Raw genomic sequence first — 16,694 nt, 5'->3', positions numbered from 1 at the left:
TTCATTTTCTTTTCTCTCTTCAATAACAACTCTAGATACCACATTTACTTTCTCTATTTCTTTAGGGGTAGAGTTGCTATCTTTCTCACCTTTTGGCCTTTTGCATTATTTGCCTTTTGCGTTCTTGTTTCTTTTTAAAATACCTGCAATCGGGCTTTTTATGCACTTTGCATCCACACTGGTAGCAAGTGACATCTTGCTGTTTTTCCTTGCTTTTGTTGGGATTTTTGTGTTTATTTATAGCATTTGATTTCTTTTCAGTCCTTCCTCTTACATTATAGGCTGAGAGCCACGGCTGTCCGCACTTGCCTTGTGTCTAATCTTCTCATTGCGAATAGAACCATGCACACCATTAAAAGTCAAGTTGGGGTTGTTGCTCAAAGAGACGACCAATGCTTCCCATGAATGTGGTAAAGTCATGAGCAAGAAGATAGCCTTCAACTTGGGATCAAAAGGTAGCAAGCTTGCATCTTGTAACTGACTCAAAATCCTAGTAAATGGATTCAAATGCTCTGAGGCAGGCTTGGACTCATCAAGCTCCAAGTTAACCAACTTCCGCTTAAGATGAACGTGATTGACAGGGGTCGTATTCTCATATGAAGCTTTGAGTTTCACACCCAAACTTCACGTGCAGTGGAGAGTCCCTTGATATCAACCAAGTTATTATCAGTGATTGCCATTTTGATGTGAGCAATAGCCTTCTTATTCATCTTAGCCCATTCCTCATCTGACAAACAGGCTTTTCTTGTTCGAAAGCATTATCACAATCCTTTAGAAACAGGATATCCTGGACACGATCTTTCGAAAGATCATAGCTGTTGCCATCAAATTTCCGAATCTCAAAGAGATTCTTTGCGTTAGAAGTGGATGCATTGCCAGCCATTTTCAGCAATAAATTTATGGAATAAAGTGCTGAATACTATCAGCCAATAGCAAGGTTGCTGAATATAATAGCAAATGCACAAAATGCATTTCCAAAGGTGCTCAAGAAGCAGATAATTTGTTGCAATTTCAGTCCAAATAGGCTGAGTACAGCATATACGTGCACAAAATGTGATAAGTATGCATAAAAGACAGCTCCCACTTCAATAATACATCACCACAATGCCCATATGCAACATCCCAAGTGCTGTAGATACCACTATTTCAGTGCACAAAGAGCATTTAGCAATACATGTACTAAAGGAAGCTGCCTTTTGACAACATTTGATACATCCCAAGTAAGAATTTCTTCCACTCAACAAGATTTTGCTGTTGTTTCATTGCCAAAGCATGAATTAGCACAAAATACATCACTGATGTGAACAGTCCCAAAATTTCTTTGACAAAACTACCCCAATGGTATTCATACAGGTTCTTGAGTGCCAAACAAGGGCAAATGTTGTAGAATTTAACAAATTCTGCAAAAGCCCCAAATTTCTTGGAACTAGACGTGCACCAATGTCAGTGAATTTAACTCAGTTGAGAAAAATTTCACTGATACATGAAAAGCCCCAAATGTTCCAAAGCCAATGTGTACAATGTCTGTAAATTTTGGGTTGAATGTCACTGCACAAGCATTCACTGTGCAAAATCAGAGAAAATCTCAAAACGGCTAACTGCTGTAGTGTCCAGAGATTGCTTCAGATTTGATGAATGTCAGTCCAGAACTGACAGTAGGGTTGCCACATCACCGCAGGAGGGCTTGACAGTTGTTGCACTGTTTCAGAAGGTACTGCCAGCTGTCGTCTATCTGATTTTAGGGTTTCAGACTGTCTGCCCGATTTCAGGGTTCCAGACTGTCTGTTTGAGCAAAAACGACTTGCGCCTGCTACCTGAACTAAAACGACTTGCACTTGTAGCAGATTTAGGGTTTTGGCCTGTCGACCAACAGTCCCCAGCACACATGTGACCCAGAAAGTGACACCTTGATGATTTTCTTGTGCTGAATGAACAAGGACACTTGCGCCAAATGACCAAAGCTTCGATACTAGTTTGAAGGGGGTGCGCGTAGCAGGAGTGCAGTGTGTGCAGTAGTAGAGAGTGCAAAGAGAGCAAAAACGTGAGTAGGGTGTGTACTAGTGTGGTACGCACAAAGAATAAAAAGAATGCATTTATACTTAGGGTGCAGTACACTTACCCCCACAAGGGTGCATTCACATGTACAAGTAAATATATACATGGGAAGTGTAACGAAGGGCCTTTACACCAAACACAAGAGAGGGTTTATGAGAAGAAAAAGAGAAGAGGGAAAAATATAACGAGCCTTCGACTCAAACTTCTTTTTTTCCTTTTCTTCTATTTGTGGTTTCAACATGCCTTGCCACAGTTTGACCATGTAGGTTAAATATCTAGTATGCCTTCTACACACTCAGGATAGCTCTCCCCTTTTTGAGAGGAGTTTACATTGCTCGAGTAAGTGTCCACATGGCAGCCAACATGTTCACCTCCCCTTGCCTAGTCCAGGGGTTGCCACCATGTCCCCTTGCTTGACCCACTACCACTGCCTTGTGCTTGGCCTACTGCTGCTGTGTAGCCATGGACAACCATGGGCGTAGATAGTCATTGGCTTACTCTCTCTCTCTCTCTCTTTCTTTTGTGAAGATAATTGTAGTGGATGGGAGCGCGAGGATCGAGACAGTCAGTGGTTGCTAGCGTGAATCGAGATAGAGAGTGAGAGAGTGTGCACAATTTTTGGGTACAATGACGAGTGTACCACTTTAGGTTTTTAGATAAATATATATGTGTAAGTACAAGTGCTAAGGGTGTGTTCACAACCAAGCACATTAAAAGGCACGAGGGCCTTTATTTCCAACAACCTTCCTTCTAAAGACAATGTGCCTTAAGAGCAGAAAAGAATCAGCTAAGTCTAGGTATGTACAAAGCTGAAATACATATATCTATCCAACTCCCATCATCTGTCAGCAATGAGCAAACCGCTCTGTTAGAAGATCCGTGCTTCATCTTCACATGAAAGACGGGATTGCATGCTAGCATGATAGTACTCTGACTGTCACAATGGAGAATAGGTAGCTCTATAATGCCAAGCTCTCCCACCAGACGTGAAAGCCATAAAGCCTCCTTGCATGTCTCAGTGGCAGTCACATACTCTGCCTTTGTAGTAGACAATGCAACACAGTTTTGTAGCTTGGAGATTCAAGAAACTACTCCTCCTATGAAAGTAAACACATACCTAGAAGTGGAGTTTCTGCAATCCGCATGACCAGCATATTTTACATCTGTAAAGCGTTGAATGACAAATACCTTCTGCTTTCCAAAGCAGATGTGCAACTCCTTTGTGCCTTTGAGATATCTCATAATACCTTTCACTGTTTTCCAATGCTTTTTGCTAGGGTTTGCCATGTATTTGCTAACCACTCCCATTGCAAAGGCAATGTCAGGACGTATAGCAACCATAACATACATCAAACTACCAACAGTTGAAGCATATGGTATCTTGGCCATTTCAACCTTCTCATCATCAAATGTAGGGCTGTCCTCTGCATTGAGTTTCACATATGGCGGCAATGGAACCTCAATCATTTTCTTCTCCTCCATATTGAAACGTTGCAAAACCTTGGAGATTTACTCCTGCTGAGATGGATAGAGCAATCCTTGCGACCTATCTTTGAGTATTTGCATGCCAAGAATGTGATTTGCATCACCAAGATCCTTCATGTCAAAGCTGCCATGAAGGCTTAGCTTCAGTGAGTCCAAGGCATGAGTATCCTTGCGAGCAATCAGCATGTCATCAACATACATAACCAAGATAATTAGGCTGCCATCTACTGCCTTCTTAGTGTACAAGCAGTGATTCACTTGACTTCCATGGAAACGTTGAGATTGCATGAATGTATCAAACTTATGATACCATTCTCTTGGTGCTTGTTTGAGCCTATACAAACTTTTGAGTTTACATACCATCTTCTCTTTTTCATTTTCCACAAACCCTTCAGGCTGCTGCATATATATGTCTTTATGCAGATCGCCATGTAAGAATGCAGTCTTTACATGCACGTGTATGAGCTCCATATCTTAAGCTGTAGCCAAGCCCAAAATGGTTCTCAATGTAGTCATCTTGACTACAGGAGAGAAGATCTCATCGAAGTCAACTCCATGTTCTTGCTTGTACCCCTTTGCAACCAATCTTGCTTTGTACTTTGGAGAGGAACTAGAAGTGACCTTCATCTTGTAAACCCATTCACATGGGAGGGTTTTTGCCCTTTAAGCAACTGCACTAAGTCCCGAGTGCCATTTTTCTCAAGAGATTCCATTTTTGGCAACATGGATTTATACCATTTCTTTTTGTCCTGTCTGTCCATTGCTTCATTGAAGCAAGACGGTTCACCATAGTCTATCAACATGACATAATCAGCCACATTGTTTGCACTAGTAACAAATCTATCAGGTTGCCTAGTAGCCCTAGACGATCTCCTAACCCAATGATCACTGTTTGTTGGCTGTTCCTACAAATTTCCATTTTCAGCATGCTGTCCTGGCATTTCAGCCTGCAAATCAGGATTAGTAGTGGCTCATTATCATGGGCAATAGCTGGTTGATCATTTCCAACATTATTTTCTGCATTTACAGGTTCATTGACAGTACGTATTTGCTGATGTACAACGGGCATATTTTGCTGTTCAAAAGATATTTCTTTCTGGAATACAACCCTACTACAGACCTCCTCAGTCTTTTCGGGCTGTTTATGTATGCGATCTTCCCGGAAGATAATATCATGGCTGCGTACTAGTTTCCTTTTCTTGGGATCCCATAATCTATACCCCATTTCACCCTCGTTATCATATCTTAGGAAAATGCATTTACAGGACTTTGGCTCAAGTTTGCTGTGTTTTTCTTTACGAATGTCCACAAATGCTTTGTAGCCAAACACTTTCAAGTGTGTATACGAAGATGGCTTGCCCGACTATGCTTCCCGCAACTCCATTTTTGGGGTGGATTATGAGGGGTAGTGAGCTCCCTCTTTATTCCTTTGCTGTCACAAAATACCTGAAAGGCCTTGGACATATAATCCCCACCATTGTCAGAGTGAAGACATGTCTTATCAGTCTGATTTTCAGCCAATGATAATAAAATTTTGAACTTGTCAAGCACTTTATCCTTGCTACGAATAGGATAAACCCATACTTTCCGTGTAGCATCATCGACAAAGGTGACAAAATATTTATTTTCCCCTAAAGATAATCCTAGCATCTGACATACATCTGAATGTACTAACTCTAGAGAAGATTTCAGTGAAAGAGGCTTTTTATGAGACGTCTGTGGATGTTTACCATAAATACAATGATCACAATGCTCAAAATTAGCATAACGAAGACAAGGCAAGTAACCCAAACGAGAAAGCACTTTCATTTCAGATTGACTCATGTGTCCCAACTGACCATGCCACAAGGAAACACTTGGGATTGGTCACGCAATAACATGGTCACGTACACTAGATACTTGAAGTGGATACAAAGTATCACTCATATATTCCCCACCATTGTCAGAGTGAAGACATGTCTTATCAGTCTGATTTTCAGCCAATGATAATAAATTTTTGAACTTGTCAAGCACTTTATCCTTGCTACGAATAGGATAAACCCATACTTTCCGTGTAGCATCATCGACAAGGGTGACAAAATATTTATTTTCCCCTAAAGATAATCCTAACATCTGACATACATTTGAATGTACTAACTCTAAAGAAGGTTTCAGTGAAAGAGGCTTTTTATGAGACGTCTATGCATGTTTACCATAAATACAATGATCACAATGCTCAAAATTAGCATAACGAAGACAAGGCAAGTAACCCAAACGAGAAAGCACTTTCATTTCAGATTGACTCATGTGTCCCAACTGACCATGCCACAAGGAAGCACTTGGGATTGGTCACAGCAACAACATGGTCACGCACACTAGATACGTGAAGTGGATACAAAGTATCACCCTTTCAACCTCTAGCAATACCCTAGATTCCTTACAGATCTTCCATTTTCCATCACCAAAGGTGGTATGAAAATTATCATCATCTAGTTGCCCTGTGCTAATCAAGCTCTTCTTGAGTTGATGTACATGCCGTACATGTTGAAGTGTAAAGATAGAGACATGCTGAAATTGCAACTGCACATTGCCAATACTTGCAATGTCACATGCATAGTTGTTCCCAAGATGGACAACTCCATGTTGATCCCCTGTATAGGCAGAGAACCACTTACGATGAGGGGTGACATGAAAGGAAGCACTTGAATCGAGAATCCAGGTATGCATGTCATCATCTGTATTTGCAAGTAAAGCATGTGCACCAAAGTGTGAAGAGACAAAGAGCACGTTATTCCCACTGTCACTGTCATGAGTGACTACATTCACCTCTTCAATTTTGACATTGCTCTTCTTAGTTTGACTTTCTTTCTTCTCCTCCTTGCTGTCATTTGTTTTCTTGCCCTTTCCTTTCTCTTTTTTCCATTTGTAGAAGTCATGTTTAAAGTGATCCTTCTTGCCACAATGATGGCATTCAACATCCTTATCACGCGATTCACTGCGTCCCTTGCTATCAAATTTGCCTTTTTGCTGTGATCTGCCCCTAGTATGCAAAGCACTGGAAGACTTACTGGATGCATTGTTGTGCCGATTCATTTCTTCCATGAGTAGAGCACTCTCTACATCAACATACAAAAGAATCGCATTGGTATTGCTTATAGCAGTCCTGAATGTATCCCAACTTTCTGGAAGAGTGCAAAGCAAGAATGTAGCCTTAAATTCTTCATCATTCAAGGAATTCAAGGCAACTAGCTGGCTGAAAATGGAGTTAAACTCACTCAAGTGAATAGACATTGCTGCACCCTCTTTTATACGCAAATCCATAAGCTTTTTCAGTCAATACACTTTGCTTGCGACACTCTTTTGTGCATAGAGTTCTTCCAGTCGAGTCCATATAGCATATGCAGAATCCAAACCTTCAATGTTGAACACCAAGGCATAAAAAATCGATAGCTCGATGGTTGAGCCTACAAGCTCATTTAACTCATCCCAATCGTCCTGTTCCATATGTGCGGGCCTTGCCCCTTTGGTCTTAATCGGCTTCGCGTGCTTCTTTTGCAACATGATATTGTAGCACTGTTTTTGCCAAACTGCAAAGTTATGTGCTCCTTCAAGCTTCTTTATGTGCATGAGATTACTGTTGTCATTGTTGTCAGCCATGATTTTCAGCCGAAATGTGACAAAAAAAAATTCAGCAAATTCAGGCCTAAACTGTCACACTAGTGACCAAGGTATAGACAAGTACTAACCAGAAATATATGACCATGTAGAAGCAGAGATTTCAGATCTTTAATGAAATTTTCAGAAGCACCAAACTATGTGCTACAGCATTCCACAACTGATTATAGTTGTTCCAAGGGCATATACATCACATTACATGAGAAATCCCAAAATTTAGCTACAATTTCTGTTGTACATGTGCGCATGGGCATAAAATTTGACATGCACGGTCAAAAGCCCCAAAATTTTTGTGCTCAAAGTATCAACTACACATCTGCATTGTTTTTGATATGGATAGATTAGGCCAATTTTGCCAAAATAGAGCAAGTTCAGCAAAACCCCCAAATTTTTCCAAGTGCGAGATGTCCAAATTGCATGGAATTAAACCCCATGTACATAAAATGGCCATGGCGCACAAATTTTACCCAAACTGGAAAAGCCCCAAATTGCACGGGGTTCAATGTGCATCAATGTCGATAAATTGGATAAATTTCAGCCCAATTTTGCATGTACATGAAAATCCCCAAATGTCGGAGACAAAAATGTCACAAATTCCTGCAATTTCTGAGACAGATATCACTGTTGTGTCTTGATCGCACCAAATTTGGACAAATCCCCAAATTTCTCAAGTCTGGTGTGCACTAATTTCATTGAAATTGAAATAATTTCACTAAAATGTGAAAAGCCCCAAAATTCCCGGGCAAATGTGCAACGATTTTGCAATTTTTGAGTCAGATTGTCAAATTCTACATTAAGGTGCTCAAATCCAGGAAAAGCCCTAAGTTTCTGGGCCTAAACTTGCACAGATTTGCACACTGTGCTTGCATGTGCGAACATCCGGACAAGAGAAGGCAACTTTTGACATCTTGAGAAGCGTGCACTCCTTGCCCGCTCTGATACCAGTTTGTAGTGGATGGGAGTGCGAGGATCGAGACAGTCAGTGGTTGCTAGTGTGAAGCGAGACAAAGAGTGAGAGAGAGCAGAGTAGAGAGTGTGCACGTCAGGTCATCATTCTCTCTATATCTCTTACTTTCTGTTACATTAGACCATCAAGTCATCAGAGAAACTCTCTCTCTCTCTCTCTCTTTACATTTTGCTACATCAGACCATAAGGTGGTCAAAGAAAGTGATGAAAGACTATTAGGACTTTATCACAAAGAGAAAATCACACTGCTGGTGTAGAGTGAACAATAGCCAGCCAGGGGGCCGCAATGTCAAGAAGAACTAGGTCAGCTGATATCATAGAAGAAATCTGTCACAGCACTAAACCTCGAATACGGGCCACATGACCATGGATGCCGAAGACCGAATAAAAAATAAAGGTATTCTGAGTACGCCAAATATGCCACAAGGCAGTCCATCTAAGGAACTAGAACAGGCAGGAATAATCAGAATGCAAAGAAGACACGGAGGGCAGCTTTCCCATAATCCATGACAGGGCTGTTATCCGGAGCTGAGTCGCCGAGAGCCACACGTGAGAAATAAAACCCCAGATCAGTCGCACAACTGGACAAGAGGCAAAAAGATGAAGCAATGTTTCATCACATGTAGTGCAGAATACACAACGACCAGCAGAGATCTTTCGAGCACACAACACCTCTCCAGTTGGAAGACCACCAATCAACAATCTCCACAATAAGACTTTTCCCTGATAGGGAACCTTAGACTTCCAAAACTGAAGGAATCTTTCTTGCCACTTCTTTTTGCCATCCCTAATAATGCTATAATTTATTCACCTTTGTAGTGGCCCATCTCTTGGCCTCCACCATTTGATGGTATATCTGGTTAGTAGACCTCTTCTCGAAATCATCCAGAATCACAAACTTCTAGTCACACCATGGATACAATGGCTGTAGCACTGGTAAAGGAGAGAACCTGTGAATTTTGACCTGTATGGATGACCAGATGTGACAATATCCATGGGGAACCAGAAAGTGTTGACAAATACGCCAAAAAGAGTAAAGATGGGATTGCCGAGGAATAACACCATCAAAAACTGTTTGCAACCCCAAACTAGCCATCCGATTGAACTTGAGTCTATGCAAATCTTTGCCCGGCCAATCCAACAACCTGGAGGAGGCCAATACCTCTCCTTGCATTGGATTCGCCTCCTTGCGAATCTCAGGAGGGCACCAAATTGAAAAACGTAAGATCTCCTGCTAGGATGCAATCAAATGAGAAAGGAGAAAAGATTGGATAGTCTTAATTGGCCTCGAGGAGTTGTGCACATGCCACTAGGAGGCATGAATGACCGTATTACCATGAGAGATGCTTGTCTTTTCAATGAAAAATTTTGCAATGTTTGACCAAGGATGACTTTGTACACATAATGCTTGCAAAAGGGCCAACCTCAAGGCTTTCATATCTCTCTCTCTCTCTCTCCCTCTCTCTCTCTCTCTCTCACACACACACACACACACACACACACTCTCCCTCTTCCCCCCTCCGATAGAGGCTACATCACTCACACACACACACACACACACCTCTCTCTCTCTTTTTGTGTGTGTGTGTGTCTCTCTCTCTCTCTCTCTCTCTCTCTCTCTCTCTCTCTGTGTCTCTGTCTCTCTGTCCATGACCCCTCACTTCACCCTTTTCTTTCTCACCTCAACATCAGGCCTTTCTTGATGCTTTAGGGCTAATTTAAGAAAAAAAGAACATTAATAGTGATGTTCATGTAAAATTAATATAATATTAATATAAACACTAAAATTTTAAATTTAGTAACATTTAATGCCACATTGATATTAAAATTAATAAGAACATTAACAACAAATGTTAAATTAATAACCAAGAGAAAAACTTTGGGGTTTTGGCTCATCTCTTGGAGAGAGTGCTTTCTCTCTCTCTCTCTCTCTCTCTCTCTCTCTCTCTCTCTCTCTCTCTCTCCATGACCCCTCACTCTACCCTTTTCTTTTACTCACCTCGACATCAAGGCTTTCTTGATGCTTTAGGGCTAATTTAAGGAAAAATGAACATTAACATTGATGTTCATGTGAAAATAATATAATATTAACATAAACACTACATTTTTAAATTTAGTAACATTTAATGTCACACTGACACTAAAATTAATAATAACATTAACAACAAATGTTAATTTAATAACCAAGAGAAAAACTTTGGGGTTTCGGCTATACTAATGATGGTTTGCCATAGCCTTGGAGTGCTAGCTCCTTGGACTCCTTCATCAATACCACCGAAATTTGATGCATATGCATCACCCCAATACAAATACCCGAGCATGAGTATCGGACAAGAAACGCACCTTGTTGTAGCCACCACCCACAACACGTGCCCTTGGGGGACACCCCTCTTGCTAGCAGTGCTCCATACCACCCTTAACGAGATAGATGTGTATGTGTTAGGTGTGAATCATCATGGTTCCGTGAGCAAAAGTGGTTTGTCACCGTTTTGCACATGTATTCGAATCTTGCGTCCAATCGCAGGTTGACTCTCTGATATTGATGAAACGTTCCCCTCGGGTCAAACCCGTGGAGGAGACACAACACAAGCCATATCCAAAAATAAAAGGGACTAGACATCAGACTCATCTCCTAGTCATAGGGCCAAATGGGCTCAACCTCGAGCTTGGGAGGTAGTGGCACTCTGGGTCATGACCACATCCCAAGGTTTGGTGTCCCATACCACCAGCCCACACCGTCCCAGTGTACGGATGTGTCGGCCAATAGGCCCAGAGTCCAATAGTGGCGATCACACAATGAATATGCAGAATAGGGCCTTGAGTCCTATAAATAGGACTCGGCTGTCCTAACCCCGAAGTGTCCTTAGTGCTTTCACATTAAGTCACTTCATAACCATTGTGACCAATGCTACTAGCTCCCATTCGGATGTCCAAGGATGTTACAATTAGTGTATGCAAGAGCTGGCTGCCAATAATTGTATGAGCGGTCCTGACCTCCTCAGCCTGCCAAATGCAGTAGATTCGGCCTGGTAACTGCTCCAGATTGTTGCATTGTTCTCTTCTAGGAGGCCAAGCTGCTGCTGCTGTGAATGCTGCTGTTTCCAGTCTGCCAATCATCTCCTCCAGCCTGTTATATTTTGCCGTCTTCCAGAGTATTGCTGCTGGTTGCATCACTAAATGCAGGCTCTGGTATATTCTGCTGACTGGCACCTACAGCTGAGTATGGCACGCTCCTGCTGATCTGTGGCATCGTCATCTCTTGAGCATCCCTGAGGCATGGACCTTGATTCATGATGGAGGCTTTTTTGGTCTCTCTTACTTCCTCTTTGAGCCTTTGTTTCTGGTCTAGCTACATTGCAGTTGGCCTCTTCTGCTCATTGAGCATATTCCATACATTTGTATCTTATTGTTATTTCATTCCTAGTACATTCCATGCACTTTGTTAGCCCTAGTGTTCTCACTTACTGTATCAAATCTCAAATTCTCATGGATTAACCCACTTGGTGATGTGCTAGATCTTTTGGCTATTTAATGCCACTCTTGATCCTCTGTTTGTCAGATCAGTCCAGTCAGGTCTTCAGTCAATATTCAGTCTTGTACTTTGTTAAACAGATGGGGGGCGCTCATTAATTCAGCAGGTTTCCTGCCTTGTGGCAGTGGGCTACAGCATAAAATTCAATAGACACAGACGTGCACATTTTAACCAAGATCTATGGTGCTAGTTTCCCATAAAACCATAGTATCATTAGATGCGTGTGCATTTTTGTTGTAAAATAAGCAGTCTTGCACCCAGGAAATCCTCTAGCGGAGCAGTATGTTACATATCATGTTTGTCAGGGTGATTTCCAGCTCACTTTTGCGGTCTTCCTTGCAGGAGGTATTCACATTGACCAGGATGTTGTCTTACATGGTCCCAAACTTTCAAGAGCACCAAGCATCATGCTTTTTAGAGACTATGTGCAAAAGTGTTTTGTGGTGGATTTACAGGGATTGTTGACAGAAAATAAATTTTTGGATATTGATGGTTATCCTCTTGTACGATTTCTATGGAACAGACCAAGATGTGTGTGTGTCTCGATACAAGGGCCCTTAAGCTGTTATTGCTGAACATTTATTCTCTTTGATGTTCAAAGGAAAATTTGGCTTTAAGCTCTCAAATATCATTGTTTGTCAAGTGAGGACTGCAAAAATGTTTGATTTATTGAATTGCTTTAACCACCATATATTATGGACCTCAAACAGAAAGTAGGAAGGTAATCATTTCCTAGGACTACTATGAGATAGCTGTATGTACTTTGAGTTGATCATGATAGTGTTCTTAAATTCAAAATTCACAGCAAATTGTGTAAGGTGCTGTTTGCTTTGAAAACAGTGTCATTTCATGATTTGGGCTCAGTTTATTGCAATGCATATTTATGTACTTACATTTGGCTAAGCCCTAAATTGTTCTATTTCAGGTGTTCAGGTCGCAAGATTACAACTCTTTGCTGTATGCTTTTAAGCAGGTTTGTACCTTAAATGCCTTTTTTTTGGCTGTATATTTGTGAATAAATGACTCAACAAAAATGTTGACATGCAGCTTTTTGATAGAGTGGAGGTGACCAAACCTGTAGCCAGTCGCTCTACATCGGCTGAAATTTATGTTATCTGCTTGCGTTATCGCGCTCCTGCAAAAATTGATCCTCGCCTTTTGGATGTGAAACATTTATTTCAGGAGATTGCTGAGCCTCCAAAGGTCATACCATGTTTCCTTTGCTATTTGTCTGAACATTGCTACGTGCAAAGCGAAATTATGTTTAATCTGTTAATGTGTCTAGCACTGCCTTTTTTGCACATTAGGGAGGGTCTTTTAACTTTGCTAGATTAAATGTATGATTGTTGCAGGTGGTTGATGTTCTGAGAGGTACAAAGCAGAAACGGCATCGGGAGGGGTATGCATTCTGTTAATCTGCTGTCAAAGGTTCAGCACAAATTGTGATTCTGCTACTTAACATTTTTCATCCAGTTGCCTATTTTGAAACCACAGGTATGAGGATGGCAATACAACGCTACGTAAAGAATGCTTGGCTTCAGATTTTATCTGGGCAGAGAAGCCGTTGGAGTTGTTAGGAACAATCACTTCAATTTCATTTGATGATCCCAAATGCATTTCTATCAAAGACCACCTTCTTACCACTGAAGAGGTTGGCATGGTGCACTTGTTCAGTACCAAACATATGCTACCAAAGTTTTTTGCATGACTTACATCCCCTTCTGGTTCACAGGTGAAACTGCTATGTGAAGATCTACGTGTACTTGGAAAACAGGAGTTCAAACAGCTGCTTAAGTAGGATCAGTTTGTTGCTTATTGTTTTCTTGCATAATGTAGTCACTGTCAAGAATGCCCTGGTATTTTAGGCAACTTATGTGTTTGTGATTCTATGTAATCACAAACACATAAGTAGGTTCAGTTTGTTGCTTATTGTTTTCTTGCATAATGTAGTCACTGTCAGGAATGCCCTGGTATTTTAGGCAACTTATGTGTTTGTGATTCTATGTAATTGTGCTGTTTCCTCAATAAATCCAAAAGAATGTTCACAATGTTGTTATTGCATTGATTGTTTGAAGATGGCGATTGAATGTTAGAAAGGCCCTTTCTGAAGACAGCATCACACCTGCTAAACCTGAATCGGCCAAAGAAGTTTCAGAAGAGAGTGACGATGATGAGCAGATTTTGAATGAGATGGGGGAGCTGAAGTTCATTATGGAGGCAAAAAGGAAAAGGGAAAAAAAAACTCTTGCCAAGCGGCGTGCCAAGGTTTGATTATGCTTGTGGTTGTTATTGTTAGATGCATCAGATTTTCAAATTCAAATGTGAAACTTCTGTAGTATTGTGTCTATTTAACTTGTCCTGATTTTGCCGCTTATGTCGTATAGGTGAAAGCCCGCACTGCAACAGGCATGCAAGTGGATGTCATGGAGGAGGGGTATGCAGAAGGCGGGTTGTTTTCTCTTGCTTCTATAAAGGTAATCTGTGGCCTGTGTGCATGTTTGATTCTAGGGTCACCACAAAAAGTTTCACCCTTGCAATGGTTGTTTTAGTGTGAAAATTTCCCCCTGGGCGGCGGGTCATGGGTAAAATGCCAGGTGAAACGACTGAATAATATAGGGGCACACATAACAAAGCTGATTATGTTCATATGGTGCTGTAGGGCAAGAAAGATTTAGAAGCTGTGGAATATGGAGCTTCATCTGACGAAGCAGATAGTGACGCTGAGATTTTAAATGGCTCTCATGTCACCAAGTCACAGAAGCTAGAAGAAAGTGATATTGACTCTGATGCTGAGAGGCAAAGGTATGATGCTGAGCTTGAAGAGTACTTGGATCAGGCATATCAACGATACAGAAGCAAAACGGATGGAAGCACAAAGCGTCGAAAAAGAGCAAAATTGGACAATGCAGGCAAGGAACTGGGGCAGGTATTGGCTTGAAGTTCCACTATACTCTATTCCCACTATTTTTGGGTGTTGTGTTTTTCGCTGTATAACATCTGGCTTTTAAAAAAAATCTATGGGTCTCTATTTTTGACTTGCCCATATAACCCTCAACTGTAGAGTGACGAAGCTATAGGACCATCAGAAGGACATTTGTCCGGTGATGAGGCTCCCGAAACTGACGACATGGCCAATCCTTTGGTTGTTCCTTTAGCCGAGGAAGAGAAGCCTTCTAGAGAGCAAATTGCAAGGCAGTGGTTCAGTCAAGATGTATTTGCAGAATTTGAGGATGACCATGACGTTACTGCAGGCAACATCAAAGCTAAGGCGCCGAACAAAGCGATAGAAAAGGCTTCCCCCAAGAAACTCAAAGAGGAAGCTGCAGTTGCAGCCTGTAGTGATGGGAATTTTGAAGTTGCTCCTGCAGAAATGAGTGGCTCAGAGTCGTCTTCAGATGAAGATTATGATAGTGATTCAAAAGCGGAAATCTTAGCTTATGCAAAGAAGATGCTTCGTAAAAAGAGCAGGGATGAGATTGTTGATTCCGGATATAATAGACACACCTTTAATGACGAAGGATTGCCTGACTGGTTTGTTGACGATGAGAAGAAACATTATCAGATAAATAAGCCTGTGACCAAGGAAGAGGTCGAAGCCATGAAAGCTCAATTTCGTGCCATTAACACACGGCCTGTGAAGAAGGTGGCAGAAGCGAAGGCACGGAAAAAGCGAAGAGCGTTGAAGAAACTGGAGGGCATCAAGCAAAAGGTCAGCGCTATAGCTGATCAGGCGGATATGTCAGCCCATTCAAAAAGGAAAATGATGGACAGGCTGTACAAGAAAGCGGCTACTTCCAACAAACCCAAGAAGGAGGTTGTGGTGGCCAGGAAAAGCACAGGGGGTGCTCCACGGAAGGGGAAAATTGTGGTAGATCGCCGCATGAAGAAGGATCAAAGGTCGCATGGCATGGGCAAGCCTGGGAGGAAGCAAGGGAAGAAGCAGCTTCAGGCCAACAAGAATCAGAGAAAGAGGCCATCTTCCAAATTGAAAGCTACTAGTAATAAGAAGCAGCAAGGCAACAGCAAAACTTCCAGAAGACGACGATGAATGATTCACCAATTATGCGCATGTCAAATTTGAAGAAGCTGAGGTGTTGTGCGTAGGGGCTTTAGAGCATACATACTTATTTCAAGTCCAACCTTACTTTTAATGCAGCACAGGAGCTGCGAAATTTTAATGTAGCACTTGTGGTTCACGTACTCATATACCTCGGAATAAATTAAACTTGATAAAAGAGGATAGAACATGGTCTATTGGATGAGACTTGACTTTATTAGCCCATTGACCCTATTTGACTTCAATGCTTTTCTTTTGTTTTCATGTTCACTTCAAGGGAGAAATTGTAAGAACGAACCTTGGTTTCAATATTTCTTGCTAACAGGCTAATTGTGCCTTGTGTGATGGTCTTCTTGGTATCGTGACGTGAGACTTGGAAGCTTGCGTTTTATGAAAGTGGATTGATTCTTACTTTTTCCCTTTCTATTTTGTAAGATCTAAAAATTGAGTCCCTTATTTTTGGTTGTATGAAATGACACTTCAATTGTAAGGTTCCGATTGTTTTGTCTTATAATTCATTAAATAATACTTAAAAGTGTTATTTTTCTTTTAAAATAAGTCCATAAATAAACGTCGTAGTGTACAACTTTGTGGTGTTAGCATTAAATCTAGCTCGTGAAAAAATGGCTTCTCATCTATCTTATACGAGAAAATGCATTTCAAAGGATACAATATTTAAACACAACATATGTTATTAACACATCAACTATGATATCTATATTGTGTTTTTAATCATTGCAACATATTCATATATAAAGTACTTGATAATACTCATCCCATCCCCATGGAGGATTTTGAAACTTTTATTTTATAAGTGTTCCTTATGATGTTTATGGAGGATTTCAAATCACCTTTTGACTTCCAAAGTTTGTAAGGAGTGTCTAAAATAGGCTTTAAATTTAAGACTTGCGTTTTAGGGCAAAGGCCTCATCTTTAAGGGGTAG

The 16,694-nt window shown here is 41.1% G+C and overlaps 1 protein-coding gene across 1 annotated transcript in view; it reads left to right on the top strand.

Annotated features, from left to right (window-relative positions):
* LOC148034106 (FtsJ-like methyltransferase family protein) overlaps positions 1–16,114 on the top strand; it is a 54,579-nt gene extending 38,465 nt beyond the window's left edge. Inside the window, exons 2-10 of the mRNA XM_087682120.1 lie at positions 12,619–12,666; positions 12,741–12,896; positions 13,046–13,092; positions 13,188–13,344; positions 13,426–13,487; positions 13,769–13,958; positions 14,078–14,167; positions 14,353–14,619; positions 14,755–16,114. Of these exons, the coding sequence (XP_087538246.1) occupies positions 12,619–12,666; positions 12,741–12,896; positions 13,046–13,092; positions 13,188–13,344; positions 13,426–13,487; positions 13,769–13,958; positions 14,078–14,167; positions 14,353–14,619; positions 14,755–15,741 (2,004 nt within the window). The 3' untranslated portion in view covers positions 15,742–16,114. The remainder of the gene's footprint in view (positions 1–12,618; positions 12,667–12,740; positions 12,897–13,045; positions 13,093–13,187; positions 13,345–13,425; positions 13,488–13,768; positions 13,959–14,077; positions 14,168–14,352; positions 14,620–14,754) is intronic.
* Positions 16,115–16,694: the final 580 nt, after the last annotated feature.

The sequence above is a fragment of the Lygodium microphyllum genome, chromosome 7, assembly GCF_053477565.2.
Source record: "Lygodium microphyllum isolate KBCC chromosome 7, Lygodium_microphyllum_v1.1.10, whole genome shotgun sequence".
NCBI classification, from domain to species: Eukaryota; Viridiplantae; Streptophyta; class Polypodiopsida; order Schizaeales; family Lygodiaceae; genus Lygodium; species Lygodium microphyllum.
The sequence above is the reverse complement of the archived record's forward strand: the minus strand, read 5'-3'. Positions and strand labels throughout refer to the sequence as shown.